Source organism: Peromyscus californicus, unplaced genomic scaffold (genome assembly GCF_007827085.1).
Source record: "Peromyscus californicus insignis strain IS unplaced genomic scaffold, ASM782708v3 Scaffold_23__1_contigs__length_62951481, whole genome shotgun sequence".
NCBI classification, from domain to species: Eukaryota; Metazoa; Chordata; class Mammalia; order Rodentia; family Cricetidae; genus Peromyscus; species Peromyscus californicus.
In genome coordinates, this window is record NW_026294534.1 from 9804946 (window position 1) to 9826264 (window position 21319).

The following is a 21319-nucleotide window of genomic DNA, read 5'->3' on the forward strand; positions in this document are numbered from 1 at the left end:
TAGACAGGGCAGATCACATCACTCTGGGTTAACCCTGTGCCTATGAAAAGCCCTTAGTTATCTTCCCACCTCTGTGCACTTGGGTGTATATAGCCAGGCCCCAAGGATGTCTGAAGTCACATACAACACAGCAAGTGAAAACCTGAAAACCTCAACAAATGTGCAAATACCACACCAACATAAGGCCTAAAACTGAGAATGCTTCCGCAATGGAGAACACTTACATGAACTGCCGTGCTGTTGTCTACAAAGTAGACACTGCCTGTTTCTTGGTGGCTATTAACATAAACCATTGTTAATTTCTGGAGGAAAAAAAAAAGCTGAATTATGTATTGATAAGAATGTTGTTGCCCTCTAATGAGAATTCCCCAGGAATCTCATATGGGGTGGAGAAAAAAAGCCCCAGCCAGAGGGAAAATTTGTGTCCCGGAAAGATGTTTCACAGTTTTAACAACTTGTCAGACCATATATGTCACCATACATGATGAGATTGAAGCCCAGACCATGGGTCAATGGTGGGTGGGATCACGCCTTGACCGAGACTGCTGAGATGTGCATATCTCTTCTCTGGCCCTCTATTCAAACTTTAACCTCACTTCGGGACCCCCCCCCAAGACAGACTTGCAGGGTGTCTTAGTCAGTGTTCTGTTACTGTGAAGAGATACAGAGACCATGGCAACTCTTTAAAAAGAAGCCATTTAATTGGGGCTTGCTTACAGTTTCAGAAGTTCAGTTATCCTCACGGTGAGGGGCATGTCAGCAGACATAGTGCTGTGTGGTGATAATTTGTTTGTACTCTAACAAACAAAATTCGCCTGAAGATCAGAGGACAGAGTCAGCCACTAGATTAAACACAGAGGCCAGGCAGTGGTGGCACACACCTTTAATCCTAACACTCGGAAGGCAGAGATCTGTCTGGATCTCTGTGAGTTCAAAGCCACCCTGGCCTACACAAGATCAATCCAGTCTAAAAGAGAAACAGAGCCCGGCAGTGGTGCTACACACCTTTAATCCCAGTACTTGGGAGTCACATGTCTTTAATCCCAGCACTAGGAAGGTTAAGACAGGAAGTGATATGGCAAGGCAGAGAAAGGAATATAAGGTGGGAGGAAACAGGATCTTGCCTTTTCAGCTGAGGACTCAGGGGCATTCAGTCTGAGGATTTGTGGAGACAGGATCTTCCCTTTGGGCCTAAGGATTCGGTAGAGGTGACAAGCTTCTATCTATCTATCTCTCTCTCTCTTTTTTTTTTTTTCTTCAAGACAGGGTTTCTCTGTGTAGCTTTGCTAGCTTTGCCTTTCCTGGATCTTGCTCTGTAGACCAGAATGGCCTCAAACTTACAAAGATCTGCCTGCCTCTGCCTCCCGAGTGCTGGGATTAAAGGCGTGTGCCACCACCGCCCGGCAAGTGACAAGCTTCTCTAGTGGCTTGTTGTTTTGTCTCTGATCTTTCAGCATTTACCCACCCCTACCCCCCAAAAAGAGTGTTGTCGCTGTGTGCTTAGAAATCAGCTAATTGTGTGTACCCTTGCTGGGATGTGTGGCTCTCCTTCTACACTTACCAACTGGGTCACATCTGCCTAGGGAGGCTGCTTGCCCACACAGGTCTGACAGGATGCTGGATCACACTGAATCATGTGATAGTCTCTACTTTGATCAGCTCACACAACAGGTCTGACAACTGGGCTCGGGCTGGCCACGTCATGTGGGTCAGCAGCAGGCAGGGCATGATTGCATCCCTTGGTAGCAGGCCTGCTTCCTGTTAGACATCCTGGGATGCTCATTCATGTAGGATGACTTGGGCTTCATTCCTGATGAAGCCCTGCCTACAAAGTCATTATTAAAATTACCTTGCCTGCCTCGTTCTGTGAGCCTCCTGAGAAGCAGGAAATGCCCTGATTCCGGGTGGCTGGGAGGCTATCCGGAGCCTTGGCTCCTCTGCACCACTGGGATTGTTTGGGATTTGGTTCCTGGTTCATCAGCCGCTTTGGTTCAGCATGATCCTCAGTTACAAACTCGCGGGCCAGGCAGATGCCTGTGATGAGAACACTGGAAAGCAAACGTTTAGGTAAGTTTTCAGTTTGGCAATTAACAAATAGAAGAAACTGTGTGTTACTGTTACAAGACCTTGAGGATATTCCCTGCTCACTGCCTCTCGGAAAACCAGGAAATACTTGGATGGAAGGAAGGGAGTTTATCCAAGTCCAGTCTTGACAATGAAGTAGGGTTTTCCATCTCAAACCCCCTCTAGGTGGGTAGTTGGGGGAGTTAGCTAGGTATTGGGTGTTTTTATGGAGACTATAGGTAAGAAATTGAGCCCATTCTACGAAGCCTTTATCCTCGGGGTCTTCTCTCCTCTTGTTTGAAGCCCCTTCTGTCTTTTTCCTTGAACATCAAGTCAACCCACACCTCCTGAGTTGGTGCCTCTATTTTTTCCATTTAGACGCATTAACTTTTTGTAAGTCAATGTTTGGGGGTGGATCAGGTGTTGTGTGCTATAGACACCACTTTCTTTAGAATTTGGAATACTATGTGAAAATGGATGTGCTGTTAAAAGTTGGGGAAAGGCTGAAAGAATACAGGTCTGAGGTTAGAGGTCATCTGTTTGCTCTGAAGCTCAATTAAGAATCTAAGCCAGCCGGGCGGTGGTGGTGCACGCCTTTAATCCCAGCACTCGGGAGGCAGAGCCAGGCGGATCTCTGTGAGTTCGAGGCCAGCCTGGGCTACCAAGTGAGTTCCAGGACAAGTGCAAAGCTACACAGAGAAACCCTGTCTCGAAAAACAAAAAAACAAACAAACAAAAAAAAAGAATCTAAGCCGACTCTACCTCCCAAGCACTATTCACTGGAGCTCTGATTTCACTGGTAGCCATTAAACATTAGGTAAACATCCTCGCTACAGTATTTCAGTCTAAGTTGTTACAGTATTTCCTGTAGGAATCCTTTTGTTCCAAGGCATCTGTTACTGTTTCTTGATCTTGCCTACTTTATCACAGTCTAACTAACTCTTGAAACAGGGGCATTATTATATTGTACTTCACTAAATGTTTTCATATGCCCTTGTCTCTGTCGTCCCAGGCACTCAGGAAGTTGAGGCAGAAGGGTTTAGGAGGGTTTACAGAGCCTACGAGTTTGAAACCAGCCTGGTCAGCACAATGAAACCCTGCCTGTCTTTGAAAAAAGAAAATGATGTCTTTTTTCTGTGGCTGGAAATGGGGCTGAGAGTGCTTGCCCAGCATCATGGAAGGAGGCACAGGCAGAAAAGGAGGGAAAAGAAAACAAAGAGAAGGAAAAAGTTGGTGAAGAAAAGAGGAGGAAAGAGAAATTCAAAGAAGAGAAGGAAAAATGTGGCCTAAACCCCTCTAGGTCTGGCTGAGGAATTGGTCCAGTCAGTAAAGTGCCTGAGTTAGGAATGTGGACAAAAATCTGGATCCCTAGCACCCATGTTAAAAAGCCAGCTGTGGTGGCACACAATAATGACTCGAGAGGACATGATCCACTCACTGGCCAGCTAGCCTGGTCTATGTAGCAAACTTCCAGGTTAAGAAGAATCAGTTTTGTTGTTGTTGTTTTGTTTGGTTTTTTGTTTTTCGAGACAGGGTTTTTCTGTGTAGCTTTGCGCCTTTCCTGGAACTCGCTTTGTAGACTAGGCTGGCCTCGAACTCACAGAGATCCGCCTGGCTCTGCCTCCCGAGTGCTGGGATTAAAGGCGTGGGTCACTAATGCCCGGCTAAGAATCAGTTTCAAATACAAGGTGGAAGGTTGTTAACCCCACAGGTCAAGAATTAGACCACTACCACAGTTTAAAGCCAAATCTGAAGCAAGTTTTAATTAAATACTGGCCTGGTGAATGGATTCTAGCTAGGTCCATCTCTGGGTTTCCAGAAAGTGGCCCTGAATTGGTTTGCAGTGGCTTAAGTATTTCCCATCAGGTCCAATCAGGGGCAAGCATACATCCTGACATATTCCCTGCCTGTGAATCTTGTGCCCACATGTGATCAAGCACATCTGGTGCATATGGGTCAAACAAACTTGTTTAAGAGAGTGAAAACATGTGGCTTGTTATCTCCCATAAACAATAGCCTCCAGCATTTCAGGAACTCTCTGTCCCTTGGGCAAGGGGCTTGCACATCAGATGTATTTTTGTTTCACGGATCTCTATGGCATAGTAATTAAAACTTAAAATGTCAACTTTGACTCTCACAAGGCATCTGAGGACAAATGGCACTCTTAATGTCCTCCTCTGGTCTCCATATATACTTTTTGTAAGAATGCATACCAAAAGCAAAAAGCAAAACAAAACAAAGAAAACCTTCTGTATCACCTGAGTCCCAGTCCTGGTTGGCACCCTCCCAGGAAGTACAGCAGAGACATTGTCCTTTGTGGGGTAGTGGAAAGTCCACCGGGAGCACAGCACTCTTCCTCATAGTTTCTTCCTAGAGTATTGCGTACACTTAATGGGTCCCCCTGAAGCATGATGTTCTCCCCTGACAATTCCTACTCCACTGAAGGTTCCCCCTCTGCCACCCATGACTCCTACTAAAATGGCATGACCACTAAACGTGGTAGTGGTATTGTAGTGTTAAGCTGGGGGTGTTCTCCTTCCTGGATGTGGCTTTTTACCCTCCACGATAATTGCTGCTGTGGATTGACTTGGTATTCTACAATCTCTGGTACCTTTTCCCCTCAGGAAGCAAGAACTATCTCCCCACCCTACCTCCAAAGTTGTGAAAACCAAGAAAAGTCCCTAGATATGGACGCATGTCCCCACAGGAGTAAGTCACCCAGATTAGAGCAGTGCAAGTCACTGTCAGGATATGTATGTTGACTGACAGGGCAATGTCTTTGTAACCATTAACCTCCCACGTCCCATGAGCCCCGCCCATGCTGTGTGGCTGGCATTCATTGGGCAAAGGGTTTGGAGCCATGAGGTCACTCCTGCTCTCACTGTGGAGACCAACAACACTGTAATCACAGGTTTGGTTTAGGAAGGTTCTGGTGCTTCAAGGTCACCTAACCAGTAACTCCCTGTCTAAAGGTCCATTCCCGGCTGCAGGCACTGTCCCTCATGGCTCAGAACTCATCAGGTTTCCAGAGGACAATGCTTTTAGGTAAAGAAATGGACACAGTGTATGTTCATATCAGCTGGAAGGAAGGCTTTGGGAAGAGATGCTTCCCTATATGACTATGTTTTTTTTTTTTGTGTGTGTGTGTGTGTGTATGTGTGTGTGTGTGTGTGTGTGTGTGTTTAAAGGAGCTTTAATTTTGCAATTGTCAGTTAGGCGATGGTGGCATACAACTTTAATCCCTCGGGAGGCAGAGACTGGTGGATCTCTGAGAGTTTAGGGCCAGCCTGGTCTACAAAATGAGTTTCAGGACAGCCAGGGTTACACAGAGAATTCCTGTCTTTAACAACAACAACAACAACAACAAATTTGCAATAGTCAAAGAAAAAAAATTAGGAACAGTCAGTGAGGCTTTCCCCAGAGGTCTGCTGGGGAAAGAGTGGTACCCCGCAGTGAGGTTCTATGGTAGGAAGCAGAAAGGACTCAAGGTGAATGTGAAGGAAGTGGGACTAGGTGGGAGTCTGCAGTGGGAAATTACAGAGAAGAAATAAACACCCAGGCGAGGGCATTGATCTTGCTACATGGACTCAAGAGGCTTCTCCCTGAGGGCAGGCCAAGTGATGATAAGGCTGCCTATTTGCAGGAATTTCATCTGAAAGCAAGGGTGGATTTTTCACCAGCTTGGTAGGATTCTTGGTAAAACTGGCCCAAGGTCAGGACCTTAAACACTTAACAGGATTGCTGAGAATTAGGTTGGAATGTGCCCCTGGGAATGACCAAGTGCAAGGAGGAGCTCGTGACTGAGCCTTTGACACATCATAGACCTGGGTTCCAACAGTGTACTGCTCCATCTGATACTGGATGTCAGGAGGCTTGTCCCAGCGGTTATACAGATAATAGGGCTCAGTGGTTAAGAACACTGGCTGCTCTTCCAGAGGACCTGGGTCCCATTCCCAACACCCACATGGTAGCTCAGGACAGTCTGTAACTCCAGTTCCAAGGGAGTTGACCCTTTCTTCTGGCCTCCTCAGGAATTGCATTCATGTGGTATGCAGATACACATGCAGGTAAAATAAAAAAATGACAGACTGAGTACAGAGTCTCAGGCAAGTTTTGAATTGGAAAATGGGGGGCTTAAGGAAAGGGGTGAGCACTGGCCTCATCAAAAGTGAGGCTGCCACTTTTGCCATAACAGAAGAACGAAAAGTTTCAGAACAAGTCAGTATAAAGCAGAATTGTAGGTTTATTAAGAAAAATGTTTTAGACAGGGTGTGATGGCATATTTCTTTAATCCCAGCACTAGGGAGGTAGAGACAGGTGGATCTCTATGAGTTCGAGGCCAGCCTGGTCTACAGAGCCAGTGTCAAGACAGCCAGGACTGTTACATAGAGAAACCCTGTCTTAGAAAAAATAAAAATAAAAACAAAAAAAAATGCTTTCACATAGGGTTAAGCTTGGGTGTCAATAGTCAAGTACTTATGAAAAAAGACAGCACAGAGCCAAGACCAAGCACTTACTTTTCTCTTAGTAAATGAAGTCATAGCACAGTTTTTGAGGAACAGTGAACAGGATTACAGCCTGACAAAGTAAGAACACAGGTCACAAGGGTGGAAGAAATCTTTATTAGGACACAGGGAGTTAAGACATATGCCTGCCTGACTGTGGACAAAGTTCACAATCTTGTCTGTGAACTGCCCAGGAAACTCTAGGTTTATGGCTGGGAGAAGAGTGAAGTTAAACTCCAAAATCACTCGTGTTTAGACCTTAAGTATGACTCGTTGCTATTTTAACAGTGTGGTTTGCAATATCTCTATTGAAAAGGAATGTTGCACCAGGCGGTGGTCATGCACGCCTTTAATCCCAGCACTCGGGAGGCAGAGGCAGGCAGATCTCTGTGAGTTCAAGGCCAGCCTGGCCTACAATTCGAGTTCCAGGACAGCCAGGACTGTCAAATCCTGTCAAATAAATAAATAGCAAAATAAAATAAAAAGGAATATTGTAGGCAGTCTTTACAGTGAATTCACTCAGACTCCAAGGTGAGGGACCCCTTTCCCTTCCCACAGCTTCTTGATTTGGCCTGCCTTTCCATTCTGCCTCACTTAACCCTTTTTAAGGGCATTTTCCCTTGTGAGATGCAAGTTGACAGCCAGTTTGTCCCTAAAGACAGCATTGCACCGTCCTGCACCAAAAGACAAGGGACGGGCACATTACACGCAGGAGGGACAAGGAGGAGAGGCACTTGCAAGTAACAGGCCACGTGGGTTAGATTTGTGAGCCTGTGTCTCTTGTTCCCATGAACACTATTTCATCTGGGGAATAGCTCCACAGATCTCTTCCTCTCTCACCTGGAGACACACCCCTTTGAGCACTCTGTCATGTTTGAGTCCAGAGGCAAGAATTAGGTAGGAGAAATTTTTTCTTTTGAGATTATAATACAATTACAACATTGTTCCTTTCTCTTTCCTCACCCCCAAACCCCTCCCATATACCCCTCCATTTTTTTGTTGTTTGTTTTCGAGACAGGGTTTCTCTCTGTGTAGCTTTGTGCCTTTCCTGGAACTCGCTTTGGAGACCAGGCTGGCTTCGAACTCACAAAGATCCGCCTGCCTCTGCCTCCCAAGTGCTGGGATTAAAGGCATGCACCACCACTGCCTGGCTCCTGCTCTCTTTCAAACTCACGGCAAGAGGAGATGTATTCCCCACCTGCTAATGCCTTGTAAGGAAAATCTTCTCATTATTATTATTATTATTATTATTATTATTATTATTATTATTATTATTATTATTATGTTTGGGGGGGTTGGTTGTTTGTTCTTTGAGACAGGGTTTCTCTGTGTAGCTTTGGAGCCTTTCCTGGAACTCACTCTGTAGACCAGGCTGGCCTCGAACTCACAGAGATCTGCCTGCCTCTGCCTCCCGAGTGCTGGGATTAAAGACGCGCACCACCACCGCCCGGCCCTCCTTTTTACTGTTTTATTTGTGTGTATTCCCGAGCATGCCACACCAGACATCCGTACCCAGGACTCACGTGGTAGAAGGAAACCGTCTGGAAACAATGAAACGTGGCATGAGCGCACTTTGCTACCATCCCGGGAAATGAGTGTTAAACGGTCCCTCAGCACCACCTCCGTTAAACTCATTCCAAATTTGCCTTCTCCAAATGGCCTGCGGCACAGCATCTGAGGGCAGCAGCCTAGAGATTCAGTCAAGGAGCACTGGGTTTCTTCCTCTGGAGTGTTTCTCACGGTGCCTGGGCAGGCTCTGGAACGTCTGAATGGATGAGTGAGCAGCTTGGCACCTGGCCCACAGGAAGTTTAGAGTACTTAGAGGAGGCATCAATCTTGACCAGTCACCCTATCTCCACCTCCCGAAGGGTCAGGATTACAAACCAATGCCGGCACACCCAGCTCACTTTTTGCTGTTATTTTGAGACAGGGTCTCATGTAGCTCAGGGTGGTCTTTACTGTGGTTGCTTACACCGTACAGCAGGGAGGCACGAACTGAGGCACTAACCATGGGCTCAGGGGTGCCACAAATATTAATGAAACATCGGGGAAACACAAAAATTGAGTGTCAATAGACATCTTTCTCCTGAACAGACGATTCAGTGACACTTCCAAAGGGACCCTTATGCACGAGTCATGGGGACATAGGGCTTATATCACAGTTCGTTGGCCATTTTATCCATCCTGTGTGTGGTGTTTCTCAAAGGTTCTTTTGCAGGTGGCCTGGTTAACTGTGTTGAAATTCCTTGTGTCCAGAGACAAAAATCAGAACCAGGAGGGTGGGGTATGCACAGGAATTTATTCCTTCTAGAGTCTTCTCTAGCTAGCTCTCCTACCTCAAGGTAAGGCGTGATACAATCCAGGGTAGGGTGGACAACTGCGCTCTCTGGATGAGAGATAAGAATTTGAGAACACCTGACTAGCTGACATTGCGCAAGAAGTGCTGAGGCCATTTGTGTGACTCCAGAGCCACGGTGGGCTCTCCAAGTGCTGGCCATCTACTCAGAGAGAGGGGACCGACTCTGCTCCAGCCACTGCTCTCCTAATGGCCTCAGGTCGTTGGTAGGTGCATGGCATGGGTGAACTGGGTTGGGAGGTCTTTGCCCTTCCGGTAATGCTGCTTCTAGGGATCCAGGGCCAAGTAGCTTTGGCTGTTGGCAGGAGCACGGGGCAGCTCCTCAACTGTCCTTGACTTTGGGGCAGAACCCACTGTGTAGACAGGAGCCGGGTGCCACTGCCTGGAAGACAATGCTGTTGTAGTAAGGGACGCACTGTGGTCCATTCGGCCCGTCTGAGCACAATCTGCTGGCTCGAACCAATCACCGGGAGCTCTGAGCGCCGGACCACAACTCGGCAACACCAAACGGGAGACGCACGCGTGCGTTTGCATTCGACCACTGATCTGCGACCTCAGAGGCCCCGGGGTGATGGGGTGGATATACGTAGGGGCGGTCTTGGGGGCAGGTCCACGCAGAAGTAGGGTCTCAGTTGAGTGTTCTTGAGGAATTCCCCCACGGACCCCTCCTTACCCTTCTTCAGGGTTCCAGCGCCAGCTTGAGTCACGACAGTCCAATCCAGCCTAGCTCGCTGCACAAGGCGCAGCCCGCTCCAGACGCCCCCACGGCTGCTGGGTGGTACGGCTCGCACCCCTGCGCCTGCCTTGGTAGTGTCCCACGGGGGCGGGGCCTGGGCTTGTCGTCTGCGGTGGGCCGCGGCGCGCGTGCGCGGTGGGCAGTGTTTGCTCGGCTCGCGACAGTGTCGTAGGTGCTTCTCCGGGGGGTAAGGGCGGGACGGACCGAAAGCCGGGCGCCAGCTGAGGCGGGGACACAGGTGGGCGTGGGGGTCCTGGTCTCCGGTGCCACCCACCGGTGGGTAGCCTGTCTGGTTCATGTCACTGGGTGTGTCTCCACGGCGCGGGAGCTCCTGGGACGCCGAGTCTGAGCAGCTGATGGGCCAAGAGGCGGTGCCCCCCTTCTGCTCACCTGAATGCAGGTGAGGCGTGGAGGGCGCCCTGGGGTGCACCCTCCTGCAGTGGGGCTACCATCGCCTGGCCACCCGAGGAGGAGGCATTTCTTTGGGTTTGGCATCCAGGTCATGGGGCCAGCGGGGGCGTGAGTGGACGGGCCAGACTGGGTGCGATTGCACAGGTCGACACCGGGAGAACATGGTAGGAGGAGGAGCAGCAAAGAGCCGGACCAGTCTGGGGCGAAGCGGGACAGGACGCTGGACTAGGTCAGCATAGTGCTAGGCGCTGGGGAGCTTGAGCATGGATCATCATGGGACCAGAAGGGGAAAGACAGCGTTGGCCTGATCGGCAGGAGGTGGCCCTGGGTGGTGTCAGCATATAGTGGGGGGGGGGGGGGGAGGAATAGAACACCTAGCTGGAGTCAACACACTACGGGAGATAACAGGTCCTGGGGCTTAGAGTGCTGCTTCTGATAAGGACAGGGTGGAGCTCTGCTTGGTCGTGGGTGCCTGAGGCCTTTTAGAAGGCTTTAAGAATCTGTCGGAATGGCTGGGGGCAGGTGGCAGTTGCTAAGTACTGTTTGAATTTGTCGCTATTCATTTTCTTCCCTTGTTTGAATATATGAAATCCGTAGCTATACACTGGATTTGTTTCCATGGTTTTTTGTTTTGTTTTTTACTTAAGCTTTTCAGGAAGAATGTGAGCATTTGGAAAAGGCCATGATTAAGGAAACATCGTATATTGTGAAAATATGAGATGCCTCCACACCCACCGGGTCTTCTGTTAGCTCTCATAGACCTGCCCTAGCGTTCAGGCTCTCGTTGTTAATGGAAACAACACTTAGACCCGGGCCTCTCTTCCAGGTCCCATGAAAGTTCTCTGAGATACTCTGTACAGAATATCTTAGGATAATGAGAAACTGGAGGACCCTGTTAGGACACTGGATGGGTAAATGAATACACATCCTGGTCTCGTGTCCCCTAGGCCACCGAGAACCACATGGAAGAGGATCAGTGAGGGGGGTTTACTGATGTGCCGCTCAAGGCAAAGCAACAGTAAACAGCTTACATGCGTTTATCTCCCTCCCCTCCTTTTTTTTATTTTTATTTTTTATTTTTTTTTTTTGGTTTTTCGAGACAGGGTTTCTCTGTGTAGCTTTGCGCCTTTCCTGGAACTCGCTTTGGAGACCAGGCTGGCCTCGAACTCACAGAGATCCGCCTGGCTCTGCCTCCCGAGTGCTGGGATTAAAGGCGTGCGCCACCACCGCCCGGCCCCCTCCTTTTTTTTAAAAAATAGGAAATGTTTTTGTCTAGGGAAGGACTGACTCAGCATGTGCCAGAAACTCACTGGTATTGCTTAGAGGGGATAACACGGTTTCATTTCTCCATTTTCAGGCTTATGTTTTGTCAGTTTTGTTTAAGCATGTATTTGTTTCGATGTTGGGAAAATATTTCCACCCACCACCTGTGCGTGATTCCGGAAGTGTTAGGGGAATTCTCGTGCCGATAGTCCATGGGCCTGTTCTATTGATCGCGTCAAGGGAGAGTGACAGCCGGTGTGGAAAAGAAAACAAAGGGAGGGTTTCTGCAGTGGGGTACCCAAAGAAGTGCTGAGTGAGCTAAGATGTGTGAGTTAGACACAGGACTGGTGAGTGTCCTGGGGTGCAATGAAACCACAGCCTTTGGGGCCATGGCCGCCACCTCCCTTTTCCCCCCAAGGGAAGAGAAATCAAGGAAGCTTATAACAGAGGCCACATCTGACTGGAGATTGTCAAGCGACTGGACTTGCTCTGTTCGTGGGAAACGGTGCATCTGATGGCTGGATGCGCAAAAGAAATAAAAAGGAAGACATGACTGCCCCGAGGTATGGTGGAGGAGAAGGTTTATTGTAGATACAGGGAGAGCAAAGGCATCTGGGAGAGTCCAGAGTGAACATGATCCTGAGCCAGGCCATGTGAGGGAAGGGGAGAGAGGAGAGCCAGGACACCAAGAGACCAAAAAGGTGTAAAGGGCTGTGTGACTGAAGTGGCTGAGTTATATAGGGAAGGGTAGCCCAGCCCCTGGGCTGGAGAAGTTTAGGATAGGGATGAGGTATGCCAGCCAGGAGAACCCCTGTAACAGGTAGGCGCTGCTGGGAGAAGCTGGCAGCCAGCGTGAGCTTTGATGTGTTAATGGGCACCTGTGTCCCCGGGTTTGAGACCTAGCCGTGGTATAATTTCTGGGTGGTGTTCTGAAAGAAAACACACAGCCATTATTCCCTCTGACTGCAGTTCCAAGTTTGGGGTCCATTATCCCAACCAAACACAAAAACTCTGCTACACCTAGCCATCTGGAGGAACTCACAGATGCCAACAGAAAGCTGAAGGCTTCCCTGGGTGCTGAATCTAAGCTCCTGGTGATGTGGCCCTCTGGTCACAGCACTAAACTGACACTCTCATTCGTTTATGTACATTGGAGTTTTTGTTTTTAAAAGGCTCAGTTCAGTGCAAGCAGAGCTCAGGCCTCTGACTGTAATAGAATGAGATGAGCTTTGGAGAGACACCCTCCACCCTCAAGGATTGATGAGTTGCAGTGGGCTCTGGGCTGAGGCTAGTGGCAGCCTTTGCAAGTTCCTTCTGTCCTGCCTTTGGCTCCTCCTCCATGGAGACCGAGGGCTGCTGACTGTTAACTGGAGGGACAAGTGACAGTAAGCAGTATGGAGAGGTCCTCAAGTCGGGCTTGGTGTGAAGCAGGCACACAGAAGGGGAATGGTTATGACCTCGGTGTCCCTTTTTTGCCTTTCTAATGTGAGAGGGATGTGGTTAGTTTGAGGAGCAGAAATAGATGTGAAAAGAGAACTGAGCTGGTCCCATACACATCTGAGCTGCCTAGCAGGCGCAGCTGTGACTCTGCAGAGAGACCCCGCAGGGCTCTGCAGGACTCCAGGGACGGATGGCCAGATGGACCCCCAACACCAGACGGGTGAACCTGGCCTGTTATTCTCATGGCTGAGGACGCTGAAGTTTACCTTGCTGCTGCCTCCCCAGATGAAGGATGCTGATTGGTGATGTTAGTTGCCAAGACAACGCAGGCTGCCCAGAGCTTTGCGCATGGTGCTTTATGGAAACATAACGTAGCAGGAGAGCCGAGCTCTGAACCAGCCTGGGGAAGTGGGGATAGGGGTTGAAGTGTGGTGTGTGTTCTGGTGTATAATTAATTCATCGTGTCTGTAACTATTTGGCACCTGTTCTGGAATGGTCAGGAAGTCTGTCAGTGACCGATGTGGGGTGCTTCCTTAGATGCCCTTGCTCTAAAAGATGCCTTGAAGATTTGGAAGCATTCTTTCTCTGGTGAAGAAGAAACAGACTAGTTGGATGTGCCTGACATGGCGGGTGCTTCTCACTCCGCTGTCCTGTATCTCCGTGTATTTTGTTTCCGGGGTCAGCCCCCGTGCTCAGTGAAGCTGGGAGAACCCACTCAGCCGGGTTGTCTTTGAGCCACTGATCTTGATGCTCTGGGGTTCCTCCCACTCTGTCTAAACCAGAGCCTTCGTGAGACAGTTCTCATGTCCCTTGATTTAGGAAGTGGACCTAATAGAGATTTCCAGAGTCAAGGTCCAGGCCCCATAGTAGCTGGTATCTTGGCCACCGATACAGTGATGTAATCGCAGTAAAATGGGAACTTGTGCCCTGTCTCATGACTTGTAGACAAGTGCAGAATGGGGGCCTTTTTTTCTCCAGTTCCAGGAAGGAAGATCTCTGCCTTCATTTGTAGTACTATACTAGGCTTTAATGTGCCTGGGTTAGAAGGTGTAAAGTACTCAGCTGTGTGTGTGTGTGTGTGTGTGTGTGTGTGTGTGTGTGTGTGTGTGTGTGTGTGTGTGGTGGGGATCATGAGTTCAAAGCCAGCTTTGTTCTCAGAAAAAATACAGAGCCATACCAAGGCCAAGTGCCCCAGCCCTGTGTGAACATGTTAAGTTTGTTTGTGTGAGAGTAACTTTTTTTTTTTTTTTCTGGAGCTGAGGACTGAACCTAGGGCCTTGCACTTGCTAGGCAAGCGCTCTACCACCGAGCTAAATCCCCAACCCCAAGAGTAACGTTTGGAGTCATTGGAAATGTGAAATAAGGTGGTGGTGTTCCAAGTGGAGGCATGAGCCACAGGTGTAGGCTGTGCACAGAACAGCCTCTAGGTTGTCATCTCCTGAGAACATTTCCATGTGTCCGGAAACCACCATCAGGGGACAGTGGCATGGGGCTCCTGGAATTGTGGGGGATGCGTGGGTATGAGAGTTGTGCCCACCCAGCTGTGTCCTGTGTTAAATCTGGGGGAAACCAGCACTTCTAGGATGTTGGCCTTGGTTATAGGGCCGCAGCCAATAGGAGTATGAGGGCTACAGGGTCCTTTGTCCTTTGGGGCGGCCCTAGCTCTCAGGCTCAGCACAAGCCACATGCTCTGCGGCTTTCTGCAGCTCCAGGGCGAGTGAATTAGTCTAGGAGCTAATGTAGTGCTCCGGCTCTCCACCCTGCTGCCTCCCGGTTAGTTGATGAGTGCACAGCCCTGCTGTGATGGTCTACCTCCATCCCCCAAAGTGTGTGTGTCCGTGTCCGGAAGCACCCTGCTCTGAGGAAGTAGGGTCAGGGTTCATCCACCTTGCTGTGGGACTGGCCTTCTGCGACTGCTAAGCTGGTTCTTCTGGAAGTGAAAGGTCCGTCAGGTCTCATGATTTCCGACAGTCTTTTTGTTTGTTTTTCGAGACAAGGTTTCTCCGTGTAGTTTTGGTGCCTGTCCTGGATCTCTCTCCGTAGACCAGGCTGGCCTCAAACTCACAGAGATCCGCCTGGCTCTGCCTCCTGAGTGCTGGGATTATAGGCGTGTGCCACCACCGCCTGGCTAGATTTTCTCCAATCTTAACATTCTCACTTTCACAGTTTCACAAAGTAGATCCAATTTAGGTACCTTTTGCCATCTAAGCACAATTTGGAATCTGCGTGCATTCAGCAAGTATTTCATGTGTGCCAGCCATTGTACCAGGCAGTGGGGTTATAAAGATGGGTAGGTTGGGCTTCTGCCTCAGAGGGCTGGTGGCGTGCAGGCTGGGGCTGAGCACTAGAGTGCAGCTTGGGTTCGGTCCCCGAGGGCATGTGGGTTGGTCTGAAGGGCATTTGGCCCGGTGTGTGTGGTGCTTCTGCACAGACTAGAGAGCATCTGAAGCAAGTGGATTTAAGCTGGCTGGTCGGGACCAGAGGCATCGGCAGGGTAGTTACAACTCAGGACTTGAGAGCTAGAGCCTGGAGCAAGGTGCAGGAGAATGTGAGGCTGGGGCCCGAGAAAGGAAGTAGGTCATACCCAAACACTGGTAGGTCCCGGGCAGTAGTAGTCCAGACTTATTCTGGAAGCTCTGCTAGAGTCCTTTATCAGAGGAACTAAAGTCAGGAAAAGCAGCATAGGACAGGTTCTTGGTATAAACTATAAAACAAATTAACAGCAATTTCAGGAAGTGAACTCTTAGGATGTTCCAGATGAGGGACTTTCAACCTTTACCATGTACCAGACTTTGCTTCCATCCCATAGCATCCGCTGCTCTCCAGTGCCCATGGTTTTGTTCTCCTCTTAGGGAAACTGAGTCCCAGAAATGTCCAAAGGCCACATGTCCAGTACAGGCAGGAGTAGGATCTGAACCCAGCCAGGTGTTCCTGACCCCATCCATGTCCATGTACTTGGCAGAGATCATAATATTTTTATTAACAGCTTTTCCAAACCCGGAACATGAAGGAAACATTCTTCTTTCAGATTCTAGAGGTGAAGGGCCTCAACAGAATGTAGTGTCACTGTTCGGCCTCTGGATTATGTAGTTTATTTCCAGACTGCTGCCAAGGCTGGAGCTCTGTGGGAAGAGCATAGCCCGAGTCTGTTAGAACGTGTCTGCCTCCCTTCACGGCAGAGCATCTCGGGGATCATCTTCTTTCCTTTTCCTGTGCTCTCTGTAGGTCTCTTGCAGGGCTCATGTACGTTTGTAAGCCTAAGAGTGAGGTAGAAAGCTTAAGACATCCTCCCCACACATTGTCCTGGGGTGAAGGTGGGTGTGAGTAGGCTGTGTGAGGGAGGGAGGCAGTGATGTGTCTTACTGTCCGCCACCTTCTGAGTCAGCCCAAGGTGAATTTTCTTTCCTCAGATTGAGGATGGATGGCCGAAGACCCTTGAGACAGCTTCCCTGAAAGGGAGGAGCGCTGTCAGGCCCAGCTACCCGGTGTTGGCCCGGGGACACCCCTGGCACCCAGATTAGGATCATGACTCCTGTGAGCAACCATGGCATGGCGGAGAGCATTTTTGACCTGGACTATGCTTCCTGGAAGATCCGCTCGACCCTGGCGGTGGCCGGCTTTGTCTTCTACCTGGGCGTCTTTGTGGTGTGCCACCAGCTGTCCTCCTCCCTGAACGCCACCTACCGCTCTCTGCTGGCCAAAGAGAAGGTCTTCTGGAACCTGGCGGCTACCCGCGCAGTCTTCGGTGTGCAGAGCACGGCCGCCGGCCTGTGGGCTCTGCTGGGGGACCCCGTGCTCCACGCTGACAAGGCTCTGGGGCAGCAGAACTGGTGCTGGTTTCACGTCACCACAGCCACCGGGTTCTTCCTCTTTGAGAACGTGGCCGTTCACCTGTCCAACCTGTTCTTCCGGACGTTCGACGCGTTTTTGGCTGTCCACCACCTCTTCGCCTTTCTTGGGTTTCTGGGTTCGGCGGTCAATCTCAGAGCCGGCCACTACCTGGCCATGACCACTTTGCTCTTGGAGATGAGCACACCTTTCACCTGCGTTTCCTGGATGCTCCTGAAGGTGGGTGCTTCCTGAGGGGGGGGATGTGGGAGGGCTGTGGCTGCCTGCAGAGTGTCAACCGAGGAGTGTGTCCCCGGCACCTGCCATGAGGCAGCCGTGCCGCGGAGACGTCACCTGGCTGAATTCCAGCTTCTTGAAATGGAGTTAAAGGACAGCTCAGTGGCTCCTAGGACCCAGTCGCTAGTGTCACACGTCCTAGGAAGAATTGTTTTACTTCAATACTTAAGATGTTCCCAAGAGAGCTAGCTGTTTGTGATCATACAAACACTCAGGAGGCCACCCCTTAAATCGGTGACGCTTAGCCTTCAGGTGTGACAGCATTTGCACGCATTTTTATGGCAGTGTGAGAGCAACTTTCTGCTTTTGTTGGTGTGCTGGATTCAGAAGTTTGTTCCCGGTCCACCTGGAGGTGACGTAACACAGCCTCGCAGTGAGCCTCGAGTCAGACGCCAGTGGTCCTGCCCCTAGAACAGTAGCTCACACCTTAGCTTCCTGCTCTCCCAGCTGGCCCTGAGTCTAGCAGGCCCATCCCCAGCCACCCAGTTCCCAAATTCTGTGCCTACAGGGTCGTGTCTCCTCCTGGGAGGAGGGAGCAGCTGCCGCATCCGCATCTGGGGTTGGCAGTCTGAGGAGGCCCGAAGGCTTGGCCTTATGTTCATGGCAAGGCATCCAGTGCTGCTCGGCCTCGTCCACAACTGCAGAAACTCACCTCTGTGCTCATAGCACGGTGTTATAGCACGTCCATTTTAGCCTTCATCCAAGGCCCTCGGAGATGAAAGAGCTAAGGGAACCAGGATATATGTTCTCTCCAAACTGCTCCAGGGTGTGTGTCTCTTGCTGCTAGATAAATGGGGCCTGTTTGCTTTATGATAGGTGCTAATTCAAGATAGAAAGATTTGAGTTTTGCCTTAGGGAGTAGGAAGTAAGCGGAACAGGCCCCGCCGATGAGGCGCTGGCCGGCCCAGGCTCTCATCTTCCTTCAGAATTAAGCCCGGGAGATCAAGCGCTGGCTAGAAGCCTGTTGCTTTGAACCGAGTTCATGGTGCGTAAAGGGCACACAACCTTGTCACCTTCCGTACTGACACCGTGTTCGCTTCGTCCACAGGCTGGCTGGTCAGACTCCTTGTTCTGGAAGGTCAACCAGTGGTTAATGATCCACATGTTTCACTGCCGCATGATCCTCACCTACCACATGTGGTGGGTGTGCTTCCAGCACTGGGGCGCCCTGGTCGGCAGCCTGTACCTGCCTCACTTTGCACTCTTCCTCTGTGGGCTGGCCCTGCTCACACTCATCCTCAACCCCTACTGGACGCACAAAAAGACCCAGCAGCTTCTTAACCCCGTGGACTGGAACTTCGCCCAGCCCGAAACCAAGGGCAGCAGGCAGGAAAGGACCAATGGCCAGGTGCCTCAGAAGAAGAGGCTCTAGTGCCCAGAGACCCGGTAGCTCCACAGAGGGTGACTCTTACAGAGGAGCTGGTGAACAAGGTGAATACTCGTTACGTAGGTGAATACTAACTTGTCCTTTAGTGTTAGCTCTGAAGTAGCCATGAAGTATTGCTGGGACGTTGATTTGCCCGCAGGAGGTCTCGGCCGCCGTGGTCACCTTCTGATTCCTCTGGTGTGGGCTCAGCCATGCTGTGTCTGCCAGGCCAGGGTCGGGAGGAGCCGTGGTGGCCAGGTGTGCAAGCTGCTAAGGAGGCCAGCCTGAATACTTGAAAGGACCGCGTTAGGAAGGACCCCGGGTGGGTGTGGACGAGTCAGCACGCTCACAGTCTGTGTGCCTTATTTGGAAGTCACGTTCTTTCTCATTACAAAGAATTGGCCTAAGAAAATGTGATTTTTGCTGATGTTCGTGACCATTTCCCAGCCCGTGGAAGTTTCAGCCCGTGACACAGCAGCACCCTCTAGTGGCAAATGGCGGAAGGACGCAGTTCCGGTAAAAGGTTTTTCTCAGTAGCTGAATGAGCCTAGTTTATCCACCCCTCCTGGCATGGTGTCTGGATCTTCGAGCTATTTCTCATTGACCAAACTGGCTGGCCTAGCCCCCAATTCTGCTCTGTCAATTTCAAGGCAGGGCAGCGACTTTTCCCCTGTGGGCTGTGAGGGGGGTCCCTGTACCCAGAGATGTTCTGCCCGAGTTGCCAGAACACAGAAGAAACAGGCAGCTTGCTTGATGTGACCATAGGCAAGCAAGTGTTCTTACCTGCACTGTGGGTGGGACATCCAAACACCGGCTGCCAATATTATTGGCAGACGTGGAAACTTTCCCTGAAAGTATACAATTAAAGTACAAAAACCACCTTTGAAATGGTAATTGCTCTTGAAAATCATGTGTGACTTATGTTTGCCATGGATCATGGGCCTCACCGCATGTTTTGAATACTAATGCTTTTAACTTTATCAGGATGTATGATGCCTATTTATTTCATTCTACGAAGGCCTTTATTTTATGTCCCTAAGAGTATCAACTAAAAACCCTGTAGCTCCTATACCTGCTTTGCGCAGGCACAGGCCCGGCAGTTTTTAACTGCGAAGCGTAATAAAGTTATGACTGTTTACAGAACCAAACACGTACCAGTTCCTGTCTGCTACCGTGAGCTCAGACTCACTGTTGGAGCGTCCGAGAACACTCCGTGTCCAGAACCTGTCTTCAGATGACCAGAACACAGTTGGAAAGTTGAGCCGCTTTCTCTGGCCGACACTAGGAGCATGACCTCCACACTGCTTCCTCCGTCTTGATGTGTGTCAGCTGGGCGCCATTCCCTAGCTCAAGTGGCCTCTGGTTGCTCCACACACATCCCCTGGGACTTTGGAGGCAAGAGTGTCCGATGAGAAGGCTCTGGGGTGATGTGACCATTAGCCCTGTCTTTATTTCCCGGAGAGCGGCCACGCTTTCTAGCTGTAACATCTTTACGGTTTCCACGATTTTGCCGGACAGGTCTCTGAGAGGGGCATGGTGAGGAGGACACTGACGTGAGCCTAGGCTTGGCCTGCTCTGTGGCTCACATGGGCCAAGGTTCAGCTGCACGTGTGCCCCAGAGACTCGTGCATCATCTGTTAGGAATTAGAACAGGGTGTGGTGTCGCTTAAGGGTAGAGTGCTTATGTAGCATGTCTGAGGCCCTGCCTGCTTTCTGTCTTTAGCTACTGCAAAAGGGACACATTCTGGATACCCGAGTTGTTTTCAAATGTAGAGAATGATGGGTTGGGGGTATCGAGTGGCAGGAAACAGCCCAGCGGCTTCCCCGGCTGTCACTGATGCCTTGGCCCCGCCCCTTTAATTTAGGACCAGCTCTTCTCCCAGCATGCCACAGGCTCCCCCAAGTGGTGCTGGACTCAGTGCAGCACAGCCAGTGACTGGCCCATTGCTGAGGTCAGTTGGATGCCCTGGCCCTCTTTAACAGCTCCTCAGGAGGCCCTGTTGCTCCCACAGTATCGCTGGGGAAGCAACGGTCCAGAGGGGTTGGTGACCGCCCACAGTGACGCTGCTAGCCAGAGGCCATAGCTCTACCTGAGCTCTTAAGCGCCTGTTCACACAGCCCGTGGTGACCCTCCTGATGGAAGTCCTGAATTGTCTGTCCTGCGTGCCATAGTGACCACACCTGAGCCTGGCCCGGAGGAAGAGCAGAGACTAACCACACCTAGTTTCCCAGGCATAGAGGTCCAAGGTCAGGTGCTGGTGGCTTCGGTCAGGAAGAGGCTTGGTCCTTCCTCCGTGGAACATTGCTTTACCCCCAGGTGGAAGGGATATCATATCTCCAAAGAGCAGAAGGGCTAAAAGGACTAATAAGTCTAACTTAGGTTCCTGGAGATCTTTCTAAGGCTCTGATCAGGGCCGGACACATGGTGACTTATGTGCCTCCTCTGGCTAGAGCTGTTGCTGCTTGTGGAAGCTGGTGGCTGGGAGGAGGCCCCTTTTAACCCCCCACTGTGGGTGTCATGTGTCAGTATAGCTTTGGTGGGCACATTCAAACCCCCATGTCAGGGTTTCATGAGCCCCACCTAGGGCTGGTGTCTCAAGTTCCCTCACCTATTCCAGGTATGGCTGCCTACCCAGCCACTGGCAAGTGAGTGGATGAGCCAACACGTGGCAGGTATCCTGCGTGTGCCTGTGTGTGGCAGAAGACGTACCAACCCAGAAGGGAGACCGAATGTTTGCTGAGGGCATAGCCAACCAGGTAAGGCAGGATAGGAGGCCAGGAAGCCAGCTGCACCCCCACACACAGCAAGGAGGGCCCTGGGAAGAGACCTGGGCAGGCAGGTGGCCCATATGGGAACTACGTGCTAGCCTCTCCTTTTATGATGAGGGAGTGCAAACCAGTGTGTCTGTCACACGACCTGATACATAGGAAAGATTTCTTTGGTTAAACATGTCAGGTGATTTACAAACTAAAAAGCTCTGGGTTGATGATACGGTGTGACTGTTAGCTTGGGATAGTCTAAAAGTGGTTCTGTGGCAGGAAGCTGCCCCCTT

At 50.4% G+C, this 21319-nt stretch overlaps 1 protein-coding gene and 1 long non-coding RNA gene across 4 annotated transcripts; one reads left to right on the top strand and one right to left on the bottom strand.

The window, feature by feature from the left end:
• Window positions 1-992: 992 nt before the first annotated feature.
• Window positions 993-9670, bottom strand: LOC128118919 (uncharacterized). Its single transcript, XR_008221388.1, has 2 exons — window positions 8093-9670; window positions 993-2048 (listed from the first exon to the last, which is right to left on the bottom strand). It is a non-coding gene; the product is annotated as an uncharacterized LOC128118919 (long non-coding RNA).
• A 114-nt stretch (window positions 9671-9784) lies between these two features.
• Cln8 (CLN8 transmembrane ER and ERGIC protein) lies at window positions 9785-19246 on the top strand. 3 transcript variants are annotated; one of them, XM_052751761.1, is made up of 4 exons: window positions 9856-10061; window positions 11754-11898; window positions 16186-16843; window positions 17949-19246. In XM_052751761.1, exons 3-4 carry the CDS (start codon window positions 16301-16303, stop codon window positions 18270-18272), a joined length of 867 nt encoding a protein of 288 aa, XP_052607721.1. In that variant the 5' UTR covers window positions 9856-10061; window positions 11754-11898; window positions 16186-16300; the 3' UTR covers window positions 18273-19246. The 3 variants fall into 3 exon arrangements, with proteins under 3 accessions (XP_052607722.1, XP_052607721.1, XP_052607720.1); XM_052751762.1 differs by lacking the exon at window positions 11754-11898 and having other exon boundaries at window positions 9785-9899; XM_052751760.1 differs by lacking the exon at window positions 11754-11898.
• Window positions 19247-21319: the final 2073 nt, after the last annotated feature.

Bases quoted from the DNA above. Each gene is read 5' to 3' on its own strand.
- Cln8 (XM_052751762.1), top strand. From the start codon at position 16,301: ATGACTCCTGTGAGCAACCATGGCATGGCGGAGAGCATTTTTGACCTG. The intron at 16,844-17,948 runs GTGGGTGCTTCC...CTTCGTCCACAG, and splicing joins TTTCCTGGATGCTCCTGAAG to GCTGGCTGGTCAGACTCCTT.